General features: G+C 45.7%; 1 protein-coding gene across 1 annotated transcript; it reads left to right on the forward strand.

Annotated features, from left to right (window-relative positions):
* The first annotated feature begins 241 nt into the window (after window positions 1-241).
* Window positions 242-22,008, forward strand: mgaa (MAX dimerization protein MGA a). Its single transcript, XM_069721112.1, is given in 25 exon segments — window positions 242-396; window positions 2,430-3,701; window positions 3,703-3,821; window positions 4,939-6,754; window positions 7,185-7,293; window positions 7,724-7,825; window positions 7,924-8,037; window positions 8,128-8,250; window positions 8,458-9,212; window positions 9,364-9,646; window positions 9,973-10,100; window positions 10,188-10,256; window positions 10,507-10,612; window positions 10,721-11,484; window positions 11,486-11,926; window positions 12,915-13,263; window positions 13,984-14,253; window positions 14,458-15,338; window positions 15,592-15,714; window positions 15,802-15,913; window positions 16,211-16,329; window positions 17,429-17,843; window positions 18,115-18,252; window positions 18,344-18,472; window positions 19,241-22,008. Coding segments are annotated over 24 exon segments (9,447 nt in total). The 5' UTR covers window positions 242-396; window positions 2,430-2,489; the 3' UTR covers window positions 20,011-22,008.
* The last annotated feature ends 356 nt before the right edge of the window (window positions 22,009-22,364 follow it).

Below are 22,364 nucleotides of genomic sequence, written 5' to 3' on the forward strand. Positions count from 1 at the left end.
CCCCGCCGGAAGTGGTTCCGTTTCTTTACCGACTGTCTGACCGAACCCGGGTCGCCTACACAAAGCAGTAAACACTCCAGCAGGTAAAGGGAACATAAAACCTCCCCGCGGCTTCTCCTTCCGCGGATCACGCGGCGGATCCCTCCGATGCCGGCGCTCTTAAGCCGCGCGACGAGTTTCGAACCAGGTAGCTACAGCAAGATGGCGTTCGCGGTTGCGCAGTAGCAGGGCGGGAGGAGGAGGAGGCGCGGTGACGTGACGCGAAGGACGCCGCGTGCTGCTGAAAACATCCACCGTGTCGATGATGATGGCGGTGGTCCGACAGGAAAACTGACGATAAAGGCTCGGATTCATGTCGCGCCGTCGACGCGCTCGGTGTGTTCGAGCAGGCGGAAGGTAATCCGTGTGCCAGTACCGGAGCACGTGGCGTCGGACGGCAGATGTTGGGATTTCTGTAGCCAACCATTACCGGGCCTGCTATAAGCTAGCTTTTTTTTTTTTTTTTTTTTTTCCTTCCCTCTGAGCATCACAGTAATGTAGAATCTGCAGAGTCCAATCTACTGGAGTGACATGGCACACACTGTACTGACAGCTGCAGGATCCAGTTAACTTTAACTAGTTTCAAGCAGTTGCACTTTTCGTCGGACTAAGTTTAGAGCCGCTGGTTAATGACATGTTAATCTCGTCATTCTTATTGACAATATTAGTAATAAATACGTAGCTACATCGCAGCGGTGACAGTGGCTGTGAATGGAAACCAACTGGACTTTCTGAAAATCGTTTGGTCTTTTAAACCCCTAAAGCTAGCGAAACAAAGAGCTCTGTAGGTAAGCGAATATGATAGCGGGTGTTAAATCGCGGCAGACAAGTAATAATTGTAGGTTCCCAGGCTTTTCGCTAAATCTAACGGTAGGCTGTCCTGTATTTTTCATCCAGTTAACAAATCGTTTGATGCCTCATGGTTACGACATGCGAAGGCGTGCACAGTATGTTAGGCATTCGAGTGGTTAAGTCACGAGAACACTGTTGCAATGGTCGCCATCTAAAACAGTCTGGCAAGCTAATGCAAAGACATAATAACTAAGGGAAAAGATGAGGCTGCAGGAATGTTAACGTTTTTTTTTTTGGTTTTTTTCCCCCATGTATCAATAAACTCCCAATTAAAACCCTGCATGAATAAAATAACAGCATATTTGTTCGCTAAACCATTGGGCTCCATTTTGTTCTCAAGATTCGGTTCGTACTTATTGGTTCCGTCAACATAACGTGAGTAATGTCATATTTTATCTGTAATGTTAGAACACTGTGTAAGATTGAGCTGTACTGAATTAGTTTTAGATAAACTAAAATCAGTGGAGGAGGCCACACGGTCTTGTACCCACTGTGTTTTAATAAAACAACTTAGTTAGTAAAGATCTGAAACTTTAATGGTTCTTGAATGACACTTTTCCTTTAATAACACTTTTATCAAAGCAATTTTAAGATGAAGTAAATTCTACATTGTGTTACAAATATTTGGTTCTCATGCAGTTTAGTGGGGGAGAGTGTAACCCAGGATATTTTCTGTAGCAACAATTTACAGATGTCGCCTAGACGGCGAACTTAAAAGCTTTGCTTGATAATACATTTTACCCACGTTCCCTAAATGCTTCGCATGAAAACTATAGCAAAATGTTCAAATTTAATGATATTCCCTAGACGCTACCATTTTCAATTATCCCCTGAACGCCTTACGTGGATGTGATGAACCTGCAGATTCATGTTGTCGACACCCGTTTCAACTTTTCACTTTTACATGGCAGACACTATCTGCTTGTTTTGCTGTGGAGAAGAAGCCAATCAGAGGTGCTTTTTCTTTTTGCAATTGGAGAGCTTTTGAGATCAGATTGACAGAACCTGATCAAAGTTGCAAGTTGTTTTCAGATTCCTTACCGTGTCACCTGCGTTGCCATTAGCTGCTCACATGACAGAATGTTAAGCTCAGTGATTGGATGTTTCTTGATAAAATGCTCCATGCAAGTTGAAGTTAACTCTTTCTCCCCAAATGTTAATTAGCCAAGATTATATCTTCAACTTTTTTTTTTTTTTTTTTTTTTTTTCAAATAAGCAGGTATTTGTAGCACATTGGCTCATCACTTGGACCAATGTTTGAACTGAAGTTTAATGTTGGTCCAAGGTGTAGAAAAGCTCCAGCGTTTAGACCCTAAAGTGAATCAGACTTTATTTTCTGGAATCAGGGTTGCAACATCTCGCACTCCACAGCTCTGCAATATGGCTCAGTGATGTGGGAGCTTCCTGTGGTTCCATGTTGAAAACCATTGACATCATATGTAGCAGAAATAGTCGAATGCCAAGTTACTACATGCAGAATATAATAATTTCCTTGAAGTGCATCTGATCACGACACCTTCTGGTTGTTGTTTTTTTAGGATGCTGTCTTGAACCATCAGGCAGATGCATACAAAGTGGGATTCTTCCGGAACCTGTTCATGGCTCCTAAGAAAAAGCAGAGAGGCATGGTGTTCCACAAGGAAGGGGCAACCACTCCTGCAGCAGCTCCTGCCATCAACCATCCCTCTGCATGCCTTGTTGCTCTGACGCCAGGAAAGGCGAGCAAAGGCGGGATGGAGCAAAGCACCGGTTTGACCAGTGAGGAGGCGGATATTAGGGTTAAACACAACATGTACCCGTCCAAGGAGGCCATCAGGAGGGTCGATGGACTAAAGGATCCAGCCAGTTCAAACCCGCAGTCAGAAAACCTGTCGCCTGATTGCATCTGTAAAGGCATTAAAGTGACACTCGACAACAACAACATGTGGAATGAATTCTTCAGATGCAGAACCGAGATGATTCTGACTAAACATGGCAGCAGGATGTTCCCCTACTGCCGCTTTCGCATCTCTGGCTTGCAGCCATCAAAGAAGTACTGTCTGATCGTGGACATTCAACCTTTAGACAACAGTTCTTACAAGTGGACTTGCAAGAGCTGGCAAGTTGCTGGAAAGGCAGAGTGCCATGTGAAGAGTCAGCCATTTTGTCATCCAGAGTCCCCAGCAACAGGTCAACACTGGATGCAGAGTCCAGTGTCCTTTTACAGACTGAAGCTCACAAACAACATCTTGGACCAAGAGGGGAACACAATCTTGCATCCGATGCACCGCTACTTACCACGGCTGCATGTGGTCCAGACTGAGAAAGCTGCTAAAGACATTAAGCTAAATGGTCCCACTGTTGTCACGTTCACTTTTCCCCAGACTGAGTTTATTTCCGTCACTGCTTACCAGAACACACAGTTTGCGCAACTGAAAGTTGACTACAACCCGTTTGCTAAAGGACTTAAGGAGGACGGGTCCAGTTTGTGGGGCCTAAAGCTGAAAGCAAACTCTGGCAAAGAGTTACACAAAGATCGAGACACTACAACTACTGAGCAACATTCTGTGAAGAGGAGCCTTAAGTCTCTGCTTGCAAACCATAAACCTCGATGTTCTAAAGCGGTGGATTCGAAGCCTACAGCAGCAGCAGACTTAAAGCCTACAGCAGCGTTGGACTTGAAGCCTACAGCAGCGGCGGACTCGAAGCCTACAGCAGCGTTGGACTCGAAGCCTACAGCAGCGTTGGACTCGAAGCCTACAGCAGCGGCGGACTCGAAGCCTACAGCAGCGTTGGACTCGAAGCCTACAGCAGCGGCGGACTCGAAGCCTACAGCAGCGGCGGACTACAGCAGCGGCGGACTCGAACGCTTTGCCGCCAAAGAACCTCCAGAAAAATTCCACTACAAACAAAGATCAATCTTTTGTCAAGGTCCCCGGGGAAAGTTCGTGGTAAGAGTTCCACTTTGGCAGTGAAGATAGCATCCTCTGTTTCTTTGTACCAAATATCAGGTTATTAAGAGAATACAAAGCCACATTTCCACCAAAGTCTCAGAAATGTTTAGGTCCAGGGACTAATGTAAGGAATTTTCCAAGGAGCGAAAGATTCATTGAGTTTATCTGCATTTCTACAGTGGCCTAAATCCCTGTGAAATTTTGGCTAATCAGTTAGTTGTTAGTTGTTAGTTGTATTATCTTTACACACAAAAGTACAAATCAATACCGACGTTGACAACATTTTAGGGTGGGCCTTGTTATTGTTGATCTCAAGACGGTGACCTACCTATCAGAGGATTTCAGCTTTAGCTGCATGTTGTTGTGTTGAACCAAACAAAATGTGTTTTCAGTTGCATGATTTAAAAATCTTGGTAAATTCTGAACATACTTGATGAATCAACAGCATTCAGAGCTACAAACCCACCCAGAAAGTTCTTGCACCGTCACAGCTAAATTTCAGGCTATTTGGCTACAAATATAATGATAAACAATTTTGCCATGTTGTTTTCACTGTGGTCAAAAGATTTGTGAAGATTTTTATTACGACACAAGCTTGTGTGTGACAATAAAAAGAATAATGATGGCATCTAAAGCGATGGTGACAGTGCCATGTCATTGTTTGTGCAACACTGCAGTAAACATGCCGCCCTGCAGATTGTAATGTATTGCCTTTGAACTTATGGTCTTTGGTCTGTTTATCAGAGGAATTCCTCTGATTCCCTGTGATGTTGTTTCAAAGCTCAATGAACAAATAAACCTGTTTGCAACTGTGGGTTTTTAAGAATGAGGGTTCTAAGTTTTATCTGAAGGCAACTGGACTTTTTTAGTTTTTTGAAGATGTTTCTCCTGTCAAGACTTATTCAGTTCCATTGGAAAAACACCAGTGCTTTAATTAGCAATGTTAAGTTGCTGCGGTAACTGCAGTTTCTTAAAAGGTCCTTAGTCCTCAAAGTTCAGAATCTGTAACCTTGTTTGTAGCGAGTTAGTGTCAGTATATTTTGACTACAAATGAAAGAATCAATAACGCTGATGTTACTAATGTAATTTTCCATTGTTTGATTTCCTGCCGCAGCAATTCTGGTCCAGGTCAGAAGTTGTTTTCGGAACTGATGCGTGAGGCTCATGTTTCACTGCAGAGATGCGACGTGGAGCAGCTGGGCATCAATCACAGCAACTCTCTCAATGGGGAGCAAACCGACACTAAGACCAAAACTTTGAAATTCAAAGAACAGGATGTTTTTCAGATGGACAACATTTCTGTCACTGCAAGGACAAGTGAAACTGTTGTGAGGAAAGTTAAGGCGGACAAGCACCTTTTGAACTCATTGAACTGTGAGGACAATGAAAGCACAGGTTGCTCTGGCGCAGCGGCTTCAGCAGTGTCCCAGAACTCCTCAGAGGACTCGGACCGCCAACGTAACGCAGAACCTGCGTCGGAGGCAACTGCAAAGCAGCACAAACGGCCAGCTCGTCTGCCTCTGCCGGCACTCGCTCTTTTTTTGAAGCAGCATTCATCGAAATCTAAAAAGACCAAAACTAAACCGGACTCTCCTCCCCCAGCAGCTTCACCCGAATCTCTGTCTGAATCATCGAGTTCTGCTGCAGCTTCTGCATGTCTGCCCTCTGATCGTGCAGCCGGTCCCTCGAAGAATCTCAGCAGCGACGCCACAAAACTAGACATCCAGGCGTCCGGACGTGCCGGAGGCGCAGAACTTCACTCGCATGAAGTGGTTTTGAATATTACTGGGCAAATAGTTGAAACGGCTCAAAAACCTTCCAGTCCATTGTGTCCAGGTGCCATTGCTGCTACGGATTCAGTGGGACCAAGAACTGATGATGGCTTGCCCTCGATTTCTGAAAGTCCAGGCCCGGAACCGACAGTCCCTGACAGTCCACCAGTGTTACACAACTCCGACCAGCCATTTTGTACCCATGGGGCATCTACGTCCACCCTTTCCTCAACACTTGCTACCTCTTCCTCATCTCCCATTTTGTCCCCACTCATTGACACAGTGTTACCTTCCACAAGCTCACCACATACGCCAACCGAGTCTTCCACACTACGCTCAGACTCTCCCATGCTAAAGGCTGAGTCTTTGCTTCTGGACCCGGAGTGTTCCTCTTTCAGCTTTGAGCCTTTGTCACCTGCGAGCTCTCCAGAACCGTTACCGCCCCTGCTGGCCTCAATAGCGTTGGAACTCGACTCCACGACTTGTGAAGAAGCTCTTACAGAAGAGCCTCCTGTAGACTTGTTGAACAGTGGAAACGCATCTGTGTTTAAATGGCATACAGTGTTACCGCCACCTGAGCCGTACATCGAGACTTCATTCACAACATTTCAGCCCACACCACAGACTCTTCCTTTAATGTCTGTTACACCACCATTGTTGCCTTCACAGACCCTTTCCCACCCTGAACCACAATGTCTTAACATCGCTACATCCACATCTCCCTCCGAAGCCCCTCCGTCATTTCAAGAGAACGAGCAGTCACTGCCTTTCCCAGCAGAGTTGTCCCCTCTCGCCCTTCAACTGCCTCTGTCTCCGACCTTCTCTTCATTAGGCGGTGATGGACTGTCACCCACACCTTCAATTGCTGATCTTGTGCACTTTTTCTCCACTGACGATGACCTTGGGATGGGGGTGGAGTTTGCTAATACAGAGGCCGTTGCTGTTCCCTGCCCTCCTCCGCCTACAGTAGAAGCACTCGAGCCTCCTCAGCAGGTGCAGCCGGTCCCAGCTAGAAAACCCTGCCAGCGCAAGAAGTGCGGACGGCCAAAGCAGACCAAGTCAGACACGGATCAGAAGACGGATGACTCCACCTACAAAAATATGCGACCTAACCTGGAGGAGGTGGAGGAGCAGTTATTTATCTCGTTTACGTCAAAGGTAAGTTCTTCCCTGATCCTTCAGAAAGGTTCCTTTGGTGGATATGCAGGTAGAAAAAAAACAAAAAACAGAGTTCCTCCAATATGGTTTTGTTCCTTTGGGAAAGTTTCTGTGGTGCCAAATAGCTATTACCAGGACATAATTTGTCATTGTCATCTTTCAGGCTGCTCCGTCTTGATTATTTTCGATCACAAACCAAAAGGTTCAGATGAAGATTTATGTGGGTGTAACAGAGAAGGCGAAGGGTTGTATAAGAGTATGTTTTCTGATAGAAGATTGAATTAATGGCCTACTTGGGAATTTTGATGGCAGTATACAGGAGGCAGATACGGACAGTCTTGTTAATGTTGGTCGCTAGACTGTTATTGCTAAAGTATCTAGCACAGTATAACATGTACACACAATATAATAAAAACAACTCGTGTTTCAGGAGGCCCTCAAACTCCACATTGTGGACTCCTCTGAAGGGACAGTACCTCCGCCGCAATCGCCACCTGAAAGTCTACAAACTGCCGAAGCACCTGAGAACGGCAACGACGGTATTACATCTTATTACAGCCAAGAAGTTCCCATTGATTTGATTAAAAAAAGTCATATAAGAATACCTTCTTGAAGCTAGCACGAACAAAAAGCTACCCTGAGACGACAGGACCTGGAAACTAAGCTGGTGGGACTTGGAGTTAACCTGAAGATGGGGAAACTCTAGACTAACAAAAAGATGTTTAGATGAAATACAGGACCTAAAATGTTATTTTAAACTAACCAGACCCAGAACCTAACAGGAATTAACGTTTTTTTTTCTATATCGAGTTACATTATTACATTATATTCCGTGGGTTTGTACCGCAGGTCTGACCGAACTTAATGACATCAACTTGTGCTTTGGGACGATGTAACAGACATTTTTTGTAGTTTTATAGACAAAACGATGAATGCAACCTTTTAAAGCAAAACTGTCCAAACCTTCAGCAGAGAGCCTGGAGGAGACGATCGCTGCCTTCCAGGCGGTTCTGCTGAGAGACTTGAAGCTGATGAAACATAGGCAGGTCATCCACCCTGTACTACAGGAAGGTAAGCATCACCTGTTTCCTACAGATTAACTGGAAGGAGACCACAGATAGAGGCTAACTTCTCCTGCTTGTGTTGTTGGTTGTTCTCTGTGAACTCAGTTGGTCTGAAAATGACCCTGTTGGATCCGAATCTGGCCATCGACCTTCAGTACCTGGGGGTCCGTCTACCCATCCCCCCACCTGGAGTCAGTCTGGAGCTGCCGCCTCCTCAGGGTGAGCGTCCTCACAGTGGCCGGCGGCAGGTGTACCGCTGCAGTGTTCTCCTGTCCATTCTAGTAACTCCCCGTTTTCTTTTATTTTCAGGTGCTTCTGCTGTGTTTGTGTCCAGAACAGGAAAAACTACAGATGTAACTCAGATCAAAGGCTGGAGAGATAAATTTACACCATCAGAGGCTCCGCCCACCCCTGCAGCCTCCCTACCTGAAGGTGCTTTATTCATGTTTCTATTCACATTTTTATCATCTGCACTTTGTACAAACAAATAAAACACTAACTAACATGAATCCAGTCAGACAGGAACGTGGACCAGGTTTCAGTCGGGCCCCTGGACCAGATCTCAGACAGGAACCTGGATCTGATCTCGGGTCTAAGGTGTGGAAATGTGGTGTAACTAGTTTTTGTTGTGCCCTGCAGCCTGTCCTGGTCCCAGCTCAGATCTTCCGAAGAAGAACCTGTCAGCGTTTTGTAGCGACATGCTGGACGAGTATCTGGAAAACGAAGGGAAGCTGATCGACGAGCGTGCCGCCAGCTTCTCCCAGCCGCCGGTGGAGCCGCCGGTCTACGAGCTGCCCACCAGGAGCACCAGCTACGTCCGGACCCTGGACCACATCCTGAAGAAGCAGAGTGCCAGCTCGTCTGCCTCGGACCTCATATCTGGTTTCATCCCCCCCTCCAAGAGACCCCGATTCAGTGAGACTAAAATTGGCAAAAGGGCAGAGAGGAAGCAGAGGGGTCCCAAATCAAACAAACCCAGACCAGAACCTGAGGCTGCTCCTGGTTCTGAAACTAGTCCAGCTGAATCAAAACAGCTTGAATTCCAGACCCCTGCGGACCCCACTTCAAACTCAGCTCCCCAATCGACCCCACCACTCAAGAAGAGGAGGAAACTCAAACCCAAAACGTCGTCCCAGTCTCTAAGCCCCTCCAGGTCTGCGGTAACCCCACCCAGGCTGTCTGAGGACCTGGCCCCGCTGGAGTCGGACTCGGATCTCATGTCGGCCGGTCGTCGGGGCGAGGACACCTGCAAGAGGTCCGTTGGGCCCCTAGTGACCCGGACCCTTTTGAGGCAGCGGGACCTGGAGGACAACATGGTGTGGGATGGCCGACCTCGGACCTGGATCACGGACGAGAGGGCTGCTGTCGCCCTGACGTCCCTCTTCACTCTGACGGTAAGACTTCACTATTGTCTACGTCTGCTTGCACACAGACCCGACTTATCAGAGCTGATGTACCAGTCAATCAATTAAATAGCCGATCGACAGCAGATATATCACTAACTTTTCTGATTTGAATCCCCTCTTCCTCGCGCCTCTTCCTCAGGGTTTTGTCAGCGAGAACCCTACAGCTCCGATCCAGCTGGTCCGGAAACACCCGCCTCGCTGTCTGAACGAGTTCTGCAGACTGGGCTGCATCTGCTCCTCTCTGTCCTACTCCTCCAGGAGCAGCCACTGCGGCCGCCCCTCCTGCATGTTCGGCTGCAGTTGCCTCAAACAGAAGGTGGTCCTCCTCAAGAACCTGGATGGGTCCGACTCCAGTCCCCACTCCCACCAAGGAAACTACAGGAAGAAGAGGAGGAGGAAGAGGAGGATGAAGATGGCCTACAGTGAGTCTGAGTCCAGTATCAAATCCACTCATCAGATGTGAAAGTATAAATAGAATGAGTACAGAAAACGAAATTATAAAATGGTTGGACATACTTTATTGCTGAGTTTTACTCCAGATGATGGAGGTTCTGATTGAACTGTGAGATTATTGAGCTCCAGATCTGGGTTTGAAGGATGAAAAGTTTCAGTGGTACCTGGAGTTTACTGGAGTTTATTGAAGTTTATTGGAGTTTAATGGTGAATGAAGCATGAAGCTCTGCTTTGAGGAGTTAATGTGGGATCATCAATAAAAACCTCTCTCCATCCTGTTGTGTCAAACTTGTAGTCCTGAAGGAGGCGGACAGCGTTTCCCAGCCTGCCGAGCGGGTCCGGACTCTGTGGGGGAAGGACGGCGAAGACTTAGATCCAGAGCCGGTCCACGTCCCCCAAGTGGCCCCCCATTCCCTCTCTACTGTAAGAACTCTGTTATGTAGATATCGGAATATTAAAGGGCTGCTCTACGCAAATATCAGCTGAAGTGGTGCGTTCAACTGTTTCCAGGACGGCAGAAAAAATCGCAGCAGCTGTGCCAGAGTCCGAGGCTTCAGAGGAAAGATCCAGAAACTGAAGGTGAGGCGAAGATTGATGTGAACGACCTCGTGTCTTTCTGTCTGAACGTTAAACACAACGTAGATTTATTTCACCAACAAGGCAACAAAGTGATTTAAACAAAACATTCAAGCGGGATTATGTCACAAACATGGTGATAATATTAACAGACATGCTCAGATGTATCATGTAGACTAGGAACTGAAGCGCTCCCAGTTTCGGTCCCGGTGGGACGCCGCATTTAACCTGCAGCTTTATGTTTGTCCACCAGGACGCCCCAAAAGGCGTGCGGGGTAAAGCTGCTCAACTGAAGTCCCAGAAACACAGAGACCTGGTCCCGAAGGAGACCGAGACCAAAACCTCCACTCCTCCTCCAGGTGGGTTCACAACCATGTCCTCCTGCTGTCCTTCTTCTGTCCCCTTGCTGTCCTCCTGTTTTCTGGTTCTATTTTCAGTAGTGATGGAGGTGTTTCATGTTTCCTCAGCAGGTGAAGTGATCCCACCTTCTTTCTCCGAGCCTCCTCCGAGTCCTCCAGCCGAGCAGAACCCAAAGCCATCAAGGCGTCTCGTTATCCTGGCCGACTGTAAGTGGGTGAGCGATGCCGACCGGAGCCATGTGCTGAAGAAGTTGTGTGAGGCAATGGCACAGGACAAACTGGACCGTCCGTTCTGGCTCAAGAAGTACCTCATCAGTCCCATCAGTCAGAATGTGGAGGGCAGCGGCCTCGACCGCTGCATCCAGTACAAGATCCACATCTCGAGGCCCGAAGTGAAGCAAGAAAAACAAATGGCACTAGAAAAATCAGCGTTGCAAAGACACCAGAGAAAGATTAATTCAACAAAACACAGACAGGTGGGCAAGAAGGCAGAGCCTCTAGAGGACTGGCAGAAGGAGGTGATAGAGGAGACAGGGCCTCCAGAGGACTGGCAGAAGGAGGTGATGGAAGAGGTGGCGCTTCTGGAGAACAGGGAGCAGGTCCAGAAACTGAAGCCTGGAACTGAAGACACAAAGCTTCTGGAGTTCAGGCAGAAGAAGGCAATGAAGAAGGCGATGAAGAAGGCGAAGCCTCTGGACGTCGGACAGAAGGAAGCGATGAAGAAGGCGAAGCCTCTGGACGTCGGGCAGAAGGCGGCGATGAAGAAGGCGAAGCCTCTGGACGTCGGGCAGAAGGCGGCGATGAAGAAGGCGAAGCCTCTGGACGTCGGGCAGAAGGAGGCGATGAAGAAGGCAAAGCCTCTGGACGTCGGGCGATGAAGAAGCAAAGCCTCTGGAGGCGGCGGCGATGAAGAAGGCAAAGCCTCTGGACGTCGGGCAGAAGGCGGCGATGAAGAAGGCGAAGCCTCTGGACGTCAGGCAGAAGGAGGCGATGAAGAAGGCGAAGCCTCTGGACGTCGGGCAGAAGCAGGTGATGAGGAAGGCGAAGCCTCTGGACGTCGGGCAGAAGGCGGCGATGGGGGAGGCGGGGACTTCAGAGGACTGTCAGCAGGAGATGGAGGAAGGTGGCATGGAGAAGGAGGAGGAGGATGACTGTTCTGGTTACCAGGTGGATGGTGGGAAGGAGAGAGAAGAGAAACTGAGATCAGACAAAAAGAAGTTTGGCCTGGGTCTGCCTTTCTTGAGGGGAATCTCCCCTGCCGGTTTCCTGTCAGCTCAGATGAAACAGCCAGGAGGAACAGACCACCTGGTCCAGGTAAGAATGTGATTGGGAGTTTTTCCTTTCAGCTTTCAGAGGTGTTCTTGTACCTCTTTGAAATTTTGGTCTTGCAGTCGAGTTAACTAAAGCTAATTTAAGCAATATCTGCAAAATTTGTGAGCTTGCGGTTCTGCAAATTTCACACAATTTTTCTGCAAAAAAGGTCATCGATAGTATTACAGAGCAACGGAAGTCTTTCCAAACAAAACTCAATTTATCAACAAAAATAAACTTAAACTCCTTCACACTCAGCAAGGCTCTTCAATCTCTGCTCTTTATCAAAACATCATAAAAGCTACTTTTTTTCCATGACATGCAAGTTTTGCTAATTTCTGCCAAAAAAAATTACTTAAAACTCTGCAAATGACCAAACACATTTTTGAGAAAAGCTGTTACAAAAACAAGCATTTTCGATAGCAAAAAAAAAAAAAAAATCACAAAAACATTACATAAAATCCTAGAGGGACTAGTTTTCTTCCTTTCAAAACAGAGGTTGTTACTTACGGTTTGTTTCTGTTAAAAACATTGTGTTTGATTTGACGGTACATAAGTAAATTTGAATTAAATTGAATTCAGCGGATATTTTAACTTTTGTCGCCAATTGTGTCTCTTTTAAGCACTTTGGCTTCAGCTGGTACTTCAGTTTTAAGCAGGACGTTAACCGAAACTTATTTCAGTGCTTTAGCTTCAGGTACAAATTGATGCAAACTCCTTGTTTTGAGCTCAAAATAGGCTCACAAACACAAACGGAACACGAAAGTGGCCCAAAAGCCTGAAATGATCCTAAATTCTCTAAAATGTTCAGTACATTTCTACTCACAACAAAGTGTGTTCACTTTTCTAATAGTTGTGAACAAACAACTGGAAAGCGAACAGCGTTTATACCTGATGACCCACAGAGACGTTGGTTTAATTTGACATATTTCAACCAACAAACACTGCCGAATGTTCACCGTCAGGGCTTCCGTTTGTGTTTTCCCTGCAGGTGAACGGGAAGCTCTATCCTCTGGCAAAGATCCAGTTGGGGAAGATGGGGGCGCTCCACCCAGCAAACCGTCTGGCGGCCTACCTTACGGGCCGGGTGTTGTCCAAGCGGGAGCCGCGTGCTTCTTCGTCGCCCTCCCCATTAGCCTGTAAACCTCCTCCGAGTTCAGAACCGACCCTCAAAGCCGTCTCCTCGGTGTCCTCTGTGCTCTCTGGCCTCGCCGCCACCGCCGCCAACACCAGAACCAATACCACCACCAACACCACCAGTACCGCCATCACCACCGCTGCCACCCCACTCAAACCGCAGACGACGGTCAGACTGGTCACCCTCCCAGCCTCCTCCACGGGTGAGCGCACGTCATCTTTATCATGGTTGTTTACCAGCCTTCATCCGCTGCTCGGTGGACGTTCATACAGAATTGATTTGCCAATAATAAACATCGTTTTAATGTCACTGCTTTAAAAAAAAAAAAAAAACCTGTTATTTATATAAACCATATTTATATAAATGCATGTGTAAACCACGTAGCATATATGCAGTATGTATATTTGATCAATACATGTTTCTACATAAAAATCTATCAATAAAAGATGTTTCTATTGATAACGGTATACATAAACAATGTTTCAGTAAATAACGAAAAATAGAATGAAAGAAAAATAAGGTACTTTTTCGTTTTTAAATTGCACATTTTCGTGTTTTTAAAAAGGCCGATTTGACAAAACATGACTCGGCAAAAACGCGAGTAAACAATGTTTCAGTAAATAACTGTATGAATAAACTGTTTATATAAATGATTGTATAAAAACATATATATATATATATATATTTGTATAAACCTACTTTTTATAAAAAAAAATAGAAACAAATTGAAAATGGGGCAAATCTCTCGCCCGCTAAAACACAATCGTCGCTCTCCACCCTGCCACTCGCTGGATTTTGCTCAATGTTAACATCGTTCGGTTCACTCTCCGTTTCTATAGAACAATTAATAAGTGGACCGTTTTTCCATATTCGAATGTGTAATAAACACACACCAAAAAAAAAAAGTCCTTTTTGTGTTCAGACTCTCAGGTCGGCAGTTTGGTGGTGGGACCTCCGGGCTCAGCGCCTTCTAAAGCCTCTCAGGTGGTGATGGTCCAGGTCCCAGGTCCTGGTAACACGGCTCCCCTGCTGCGTATTCCCGCCCGGGCCTCGACCGGTCAGAAGATGGTGCTGAAGCCAGTCCAGACGACGTCGGGCCTCCAGTACTATCGCAGACCAGACGGGAAACTGGTCCAACTGGTTCCCATCAGCCAGCTGAGACCTTTCAATCCAAACCAACCCGCTCAGAAAGGTGAATCTACAGACCTGAAGGAGGGGGCGGGGCTAAACGCCACATCGGGTCACACTGTGAATTACAACATCTCCATATTAAATGTTCATGCTGCAGACTGATGTCCTGGAAACTGACCTCTTTGTATAAAGTTGTTTGTTTGGTGAATAGTTTTGACCTGTCTCTCCCCCCCACCACCACCACCATGTCCTTCCTCCCCTTCAGTCCTCTCTGCTGCATCCTCTCGGGCTCCAATCACTGTCATCAAGCAACAAACTCTGCCTGTAACCACAGCAACCTCCTCGTCCACCTTCCTCTCCTCCTCCTCCTCCACCTCTTCGTCCTTGTCCTCCCTCTCCTCTTCCTACTCCCTCACCTCATCCTCGTTGTCCTTGCCCTTGTCCACCATGTCATTTTCCTCTTCCTCCTCCATCTCCACGACCTCCTCCTCCACCTCCACCGCCACCATGCCCCCCATCCCCTCAGAATCTGCTTTCGCGGCTAAGAAGGGGACCTGCACCTTTAAGATCCTCCCCTCCGCCTCCGGGAGGGACCCCATCGTAGTCACCTGTAGCAAAGCTCCCGACCAACAGCCCACCGAGGTCGCGACTCCTCCGGGCTTCTTTACCCTCCTCCAGCCTCAACCCCACAACTCCTCCGTGGCCCCCATGAACCTCATCTCCCTCAAACCTTCGGCGAGTCGAGGGGCAGAGCCGGGGATCCAAACAGTGACGGCGTCCGCAGTCCCGCTGGGACCAGAAGGGTTGTTAGTCCAACAGAAACCTGCTTCTCCCCAAACCTCCACCATCACCCAGACCACCGCAGAGGCCACTCGCACAACCACACCTCCACCCCTCGCGGGGTCAGAGGTCACACCTGCACTCCCACCACACACCCCCACCGACAGCATCGGTGCTGAAACAGAAGTGGCCCGCGACCTGGTGGACCTGGACATCGTCTGCGTGGACGATGACATGGGGCTCGACACCACGGAGACGCTGGCGACGGAGGTGGTGGAAGTGACGTCAAGCAGCGAGACGGACAACTCGTCAGACTTCAGGGAGTCGGAGAGCGACGAGGAGATGCAGCCGACGAAAAACAACCACGTAAGACCTGCTTAACAAAAGTGTCTTTAAATGAAAGGACCGCAGTGAGTCAATTATTTCCACAGTTTATTAGAGGGATTTAGCGCTCATGTTTTATACCAGATTTGATTTTAAGTCACATTTATAGCTGAGAAGGTGATTTGTTTAAGTGTTTCCCCGAATACCTTGCATTAAATGTTTATCGTTCACATCTGGTGGTGTTTGAAAGCTCTGCTCAGAGTAGATATGAGTTGATGTGTGTGCGTTTGTGCAGCGCCACTTCCACACCGTGCAGGAGAGGAACCGTCGGGTGCAGCTGAAGCAGCTGTTCGACAGTCTGAGGAAGCAGTTGGGACTGACGGAGGAGAAGTCATCCAAGATCTTCACGTTGAATGAGGTCAGAAATAAACTGCCCGCTGCCGGTTCGCTTGTTTGCTTGTTTGCCAGCCTGAAGACCAACAGGAGGCGCTGCGCTTCGTTGCAGGCGGTGCAGGTGATCCAGGAGCTGAGGAGGTCCGAGGCCGACCTGAAGGAGAGGAAAAGGAGGCTGAGGAAGGAGAGGGATGACTACCTGTCGGTTATCGCTCCGCCAACAGGTCCGAAATCACAAATGCTCACGTACCAGCGGTCACAAAAAAAACAAAACGCATTTAACACGGGTGCTGCTGTTGATCAAGTGACATAAGTCGGAATACTTACTGATGGAGGTGATTGCTTCTTCCTGCGCTGCACTCTACGTAACAGAAACAGTCTCTGAACTTTCCGATTGAACTTCATATGTATTTATATCCGGCGTGATTCATCCCCCTCGTTATATTTCTGCCTGCTGATCTGAAGAGTCATCACTGACTGGAAACGACTGCTGAGTGTTTTTTTTTTTTTTCTGCCCGCAGACCAGTTGAATGCCGACTCCGTGGAGGTTGTGGATCTTTTGGAGGACGCGGAAGAGTTCATCGAAATCTCATCTGACGAGGAGAACATCGTCGTCGCAGAGACCACTGACGTGGCAAACGTAAGAAATGTTTATTTAAGCATACGTGTTTCAGATTTAGATGAGGTCAATATTATATAGAAACAAATATATAATTGATCTCGGGCATAAACTATGAAACAAAAATGCATGAAATAATTGAAGAAATTGTAAAACTAAACAAATTTCCAGCTTTTGTTTTGTTTATATGAAATTCTTATTTCACTTTGCCCTTTTTCAAATATTGAATGTAAACTGACATGAAAATGGGCAATTTGACAGAAATGTCTTTAATGAAATACAATAAATGATAAAAGAAATCTAATAACATTCAACAAAAAAGCTACCGTATTTTTCGGACTATAAGGCGCACTTAAAATCCTTAAATTTTCTCAAAAATTGACAGTGTGCCTTATAATCCAGCGCGCCTTATGTATGGTTACTTGTTGTGCTTATTGATCGATGTGTCACTACCTGATCGGCCCCGTAACAGGAATGTAATGTCTAAACTAAAAGTGCATTCATGTAAGGCAGCCCGCGCCCAGAGTATGCGTTAGCCACAATAAACCAATCAGAGAACAGTATTTAGTACACTTACCCCCTCCACTTTTTATACGTAATACTTACTGTGCTTCAACATTATATTACAGTACATTTGTGTGTACGTAAAAGGACTCCAAAAATGGCACCTGTTAAGAGGCATGCTTACGAAGCGGGTTTCAAATTCCAAGCAATTAGCTACGCAGCAGAACATGGGAATAGAGCAGCCGTGAAAGAATTCAACATCAATGAATCAATGGTACGGAAAGAGAAAGTTTGATTTACCGGACTGTGTTGTTTTGCTTAATGCGCATTATAATCCGGTGCGGCTTATGTGTGAACATAGACACGTTAATTCACAGTGCGCCTTATCATCCGGTGCGCCTTATAGTCCAAAAAATACGGTATTATGAAATGAATGATGATAAAATAACATTTCATCACAATGAGCTGCATTTTAATAGTTTATTATTGGTCACTGATCAGTTTTATTGATTGAATCTGAAGCCCTCTGGTCTCCATAGAGACCGTAGAGATAGTGCTGCTGCGTACTGCAGGTCCGCAGGCGAGCTCACCTGAGGCGTCTCTGTGTTTCTGTCAGGCGGCAGACGACGTTCAGGAGACCCAGACTCTGCAGAGCGAAATGGAGAAAGTGGAGCATTTGAAGAAGTGCAGAAGCTCTGATCCTCCACCTGCAATGGGCGCAGCCTCCGTTCCACCAGCAGGAGCACAGATTAATGAAGACATCATAATCACATCAACTGACCTACAGCCGACTCCAAAAGCTCCTCTTACTCATGTTTCTGACCCTCCCACTCCTACACCTGTCCCAACACCTGTTCAGCCTCAGTCTCTCTGCCAGAGGGTCCCGCAGCTGTTACAGCCCGCCCTGGCTCACCCTGTTGCATCCCACAATGCACTTGTGGCGAGGGAGCGGCCAAGGACAATTCCTAACATACTGTCTCGCCGTAAGAATCCGGCTCCAGCATCGTGTCAACACGCAACGACTGGAAACGGTAAGACTGAACTAAAAATTGGACTGGATGACTGACTGATAAACCTGACGGAGTAACTCGCCAACTCACTGACTGACTCACCTGCCCACTCTCTAACGGACTCAATTGTTTGAAGGGAATAATTAGCTAAATGTCTTTCTGACACCGACTAAGACCAGTGCTTCTTAACTTAAATGACTGTTCTAAATCACTAACAAACTGGAATGTAAATTTCTGACCAAATTCTTGATGTCCTGTCACCTCTGAGAAAATTTCCCTCGTGTTGTTCCAGGTGAACATCCGTCCCTCCAGGCTCTAGTTCCGGCTGAGACTCTGTCTTATGTCGGCGCGACGTTACCTGTACAACCGGTCCTGACCTTGAGCCCGCTGATGGCGGGACAGACCGTGCTGCAGACAACTCAGACACCAGGTACTAACTGATCACTGCCATGCTGTTCTCTGCTTCACCATGCTTTTATTGTGAAAGTAAGACATGACCTCTTCCTGTCTGGATGCTGTAGGTGTGGCCTCAGTCACCTTGAACATCCCCAGTCTGACCAATCAGCAGATCCATCTTACCTCACTTCCCCACCCCTCAACCGGTAAGATGTACCGCAACGATGCTCCCCTCTCTGTCACTAACCTCACAGGTAACTAACTTCACATGAAATTAACTCGCTAACTAAATTCACATGAAATTAACTCGCTAACTAACTTCATGGGGAACTAACTAACCTCACAGGGAACTAACTCACTAACTTCACATGGAACTAATTCACTAACTAACTTCATAGGGAACTCACTAACTAACTTCACATGAAACTAACTAACTAACTTCATAGGGAACTAACTAACCTCACAGGGAACTAACTAACGAACTCACTAACTTCACATGGTACTAATTCACTAACTAACCTCACAGGGAACTAACTCACTAACTTCACATGGAACTAACTAACTTCATAGGGAACTAACTAACCTCACAGGGAACTAACTAACTAACTTCACATTAAACTAATTCACGAACTAACTTTATAGGATATTAACTAACCTCACAGGGAACTAACTCACTAACTTCACATGGAACTAGTTCACTAACTAACTTCATAGGGAACTAACTAACTAACCTCACAGAAAACAACTAACTAACTAACTTCACAGGGAACTAATTAACTAACCGCACAGGAAACAAGCTAACTTAATACCTGACCTCACAGGAACCCAACTTACTAACCAACCTCTCTGGGAACTAACTATCTCACTTACTAACCTTTCCGGGAACTAACTAAACTAAAATAACAATAAATAAAAACGAAATTATAGTAACTCAAATAACAAATGACTTTTAAAATTTTAAAATTTCATTTTGATGTGTTTGTTTGTTTGTTTATTTTGATTGTCTTTGTTTTTATGTACAGCTGCAGACTTGAACAGCCTGCTGCAGATGGTTCAGCCGGCAAACATCCAGCAAATGCAACAGCAAACAAATCAACAACAATTACAAACACAGCCTCTACACCATCAGCTGGTGTTAGCAGGTCCTCCTCCTCCTCCTCCACCTCTGGTGGTCTCTGCTGGATCAGACCTGTCATCAGACCGGATCAGAGACCAGGACCGACCTCCATCCCAGACTGACCTCAGACCTGCGTGCTTTGAGAGTCTCAGCGGAGATCCATCAGAGGTTAGAGCGGAGGAGACCAGAGGGGACCCCGAGAACGAGAGCCTGAAGTCCCTCCTCAACGAGATCGTCTTCCTCAACCAGCAGACCGTCGCTACGGGGACGACGGCGGGGGTACCGTTACCAGGGACACCGTCCTCTCAGGATGTCGCCGTGCAAGGCGAAGCCGAGAAACAGGGACACGCCCACAACCCCTGGCTCCTGCAGCTGGACTCTGACAACGCCGTTGACACGGACATGGCGGGAGTGGGATTTAATGGCCACACAGAAACAATGCAGACTGGCATGCAGATGGGACTGGCCAATGGGAACGCTAAAGGAAGTGTCCTCGCCCCACCCCCTCTGCTTCAGATGAAGGTGGGCGGGGCCAGAGTTATGGACCCCACCAGCAGTGACGGAGCAGCAGCAGCAGTGGGAGGGGGAGGAGAGGAGGGGAAGGAGGGAGGCATGACCTGGAGGCCGATGCCGAGGTTGGTTCCTCTGGGGCTAAGAGGAAACCTCCCCAGCTGACATCACGCTGTCTTACTGATGTCACAGCAGCCCCAGGACCTCATTGGCCCTCTGCAGGCAGGGAAACATTCTCTGATTGGTTCCAGAGCTAAGTTTTGTTCCTGACAAATTTTACCTTCTGACATCCAATCAGGCAATTCAACGATGTTTACAGACAATCAGAGATTAACGTCAACATTCTATTTATTTTGTTCACATTTTAGTTTTTCTGTTTGAAGGCAGCAACGTGCAACCATGGCAACTTTTAGGGCAAGTTATCGAGTCACCCGTGAGGAAATTTGATGAGGTCAGCCGATGCCCAAAGACCTGAGAGAGAGAGAGAGAGAAAGTGTGTGTGTGTGTGTGTGTGTGTGTGTGTGTGTGTGTGTGTGTGTGTGTGCACACTCGTTTTCGTTGTCCATTTTTCTTCTGATTGTACAAAGGTGTTCCTTTTTTTTTTTTTTTTTTTACTGTGGAAGCAGAGAAGGTGCGAATGCAACATAAGCTACATAAAAGTGCAGATATAAAAGTGCAGATTTTTGTTTGTTGCACTGAGTTCCAGAGTAAAGTTTAACCATTTCAGCTAAAAAGTTTCAATTTAGAGAAAAACATACATTGATATATCATAAATAAACCTGATAGTTTCACAACAGTTTATTATCCGCAATATAAATTCAGTCTGAGGCTGTCGTCATGACAATGGTAGATTTCCTGTTGCCAGGGTGACTTGAGAGTGGCAAAAAAAAGTTGTTGTAAGAAAACAATCGAAATATTTTCAGTTCACTTTCCAGAACAATTGTTTTTATATTTTTGCAGTGATCGGTTTATTAATCGACACAAAAATGATCAGCAGCTGTTCTATTATGCAAACTTTCTGTTTTTGTTTCTCGTCATTCTGTAACATTAGTCTTCAAATGTCAAAAGATTTTATTGTAAGATAGGACTTTATTTTTAACTTCAGAGCGCCTCGTGTGTTTGGGCAATGTAAAGTTCGAAACAAGTTCAAAACCGACCAATCAGCAGGCAGTGTCTCATCGGTTCAACCAAAACACAACACACTTCACCTGCTGGAAACTATAGTAATGTACAAATTGAAATTGAAATATTTTAGTTTTAAAACCAACAGTCAGTCATCTGATTGGTAAATTAGTCCGTTATCAATAAAAATGAGATGGTAAAACGTCAAGATCTGATACTTCTCTTTTCTTTGACAGCAAACTGAATAAAAACAAAGTCTGTTATCAGGTCAGTTTGGACAAAAGGAAGAATAAACCGGAATTTATTTGGTGTCATTTCCATTTTGAAAAAATATAAAAAAAAATTTATGGTTCAAAAACAGGCAGCTCAAATTGGATGTATAACTTTCACAAAAACAAAAAAACTTTTATTTTTTGTTTAAAACATAGGTTGATGTATCATATGGAAATATATATTACTTTAAAAAGCTCTCATACTTAATGTTTTATTATTTAGAAAAAAGTAAAATCTTCAATTAAAATCAAGTCAAAGCAAAAATGTTGTTGCTAAAATTTAAAACCTAAAAATTGTTCTAAAAATTTTAAAAACTGTTCCTTTAAAGAAAATCTGTTGTGACATTTTTTTGTTGTAAAATTTCGGCTTCACTTTTGTGCTCAATGTTATAACTTTATTATGAAAATCTGATCTTTGTTTTCTGAAAGTGGTCCCGCAGAAAATAATTTTCCTGAAAAGTGTTATTCTGAGAAACGTCGGCGTCGTTTGTTCCTCGACATCACGTCAGGATGAAATACTTCAGTTCTGTTTCCGTTTTAAGGGAATAAAAAGGATCTGAAGTTCAGCAGGAAAATGTCTTTGTGTTTAACAGTTGTTACAGGAATCACACCTGGTATCACCTGGACCTGCAGCACGATTAAAGGAGCAGTCTGCTGCTTTGTTTTTCTTAAATTAGTATTTTTGTACACGTTTAATGACTGAAGCAAATGTCAGTTGTCTGAACACCTCAAAGTAAAACTCTAATATCAATAAAGTTTTGAATATAAACTCCTGAGTCCTGCTTTTATTGTAATACATGAGGACAAAATATACCTAATTCAGGTTTGATTGTTCAAATTTCTGCCGGAACTGGAACTTCCTCTGCGGAAAATGACTTCTCTGACGTACTTGATGGTACCTGAACGCGTTGTCCAGGAATGAAAGCAAACTTCTTCTCAAAATCATTCCGGAGTACTTTTGTTTACCAAGTCGATGTGTTTTAATGACGTCCTGCAAAGAAAAATATTCTAAATAAAGTTTAAATCACTTTGTAATGATAACTGCTCTTCTGTTCCCGGTTTAAAAGTACTTGTTTTAATTCTCAATAACATGTTCAGCTTATTTTGGCCTTTCTACCCTTCCAT

This window comes from Brachyistius frenatus, unplaced genomic scaffold, assembly GCF_029030835.1.
Source record: "Brachyistius frenatus isolate BFR_SWC_R1_liver_20210118 unplaced genomic scaffold, ASM2903083v1 Contig_257, whole genome shotgun sequence".
Classification (NCBI taxonomy): Eukaryota; Metazoa; Chordata; class Actinopteri; family Embiotocidae; genus Brachyistius; species Brachyistius frenatus.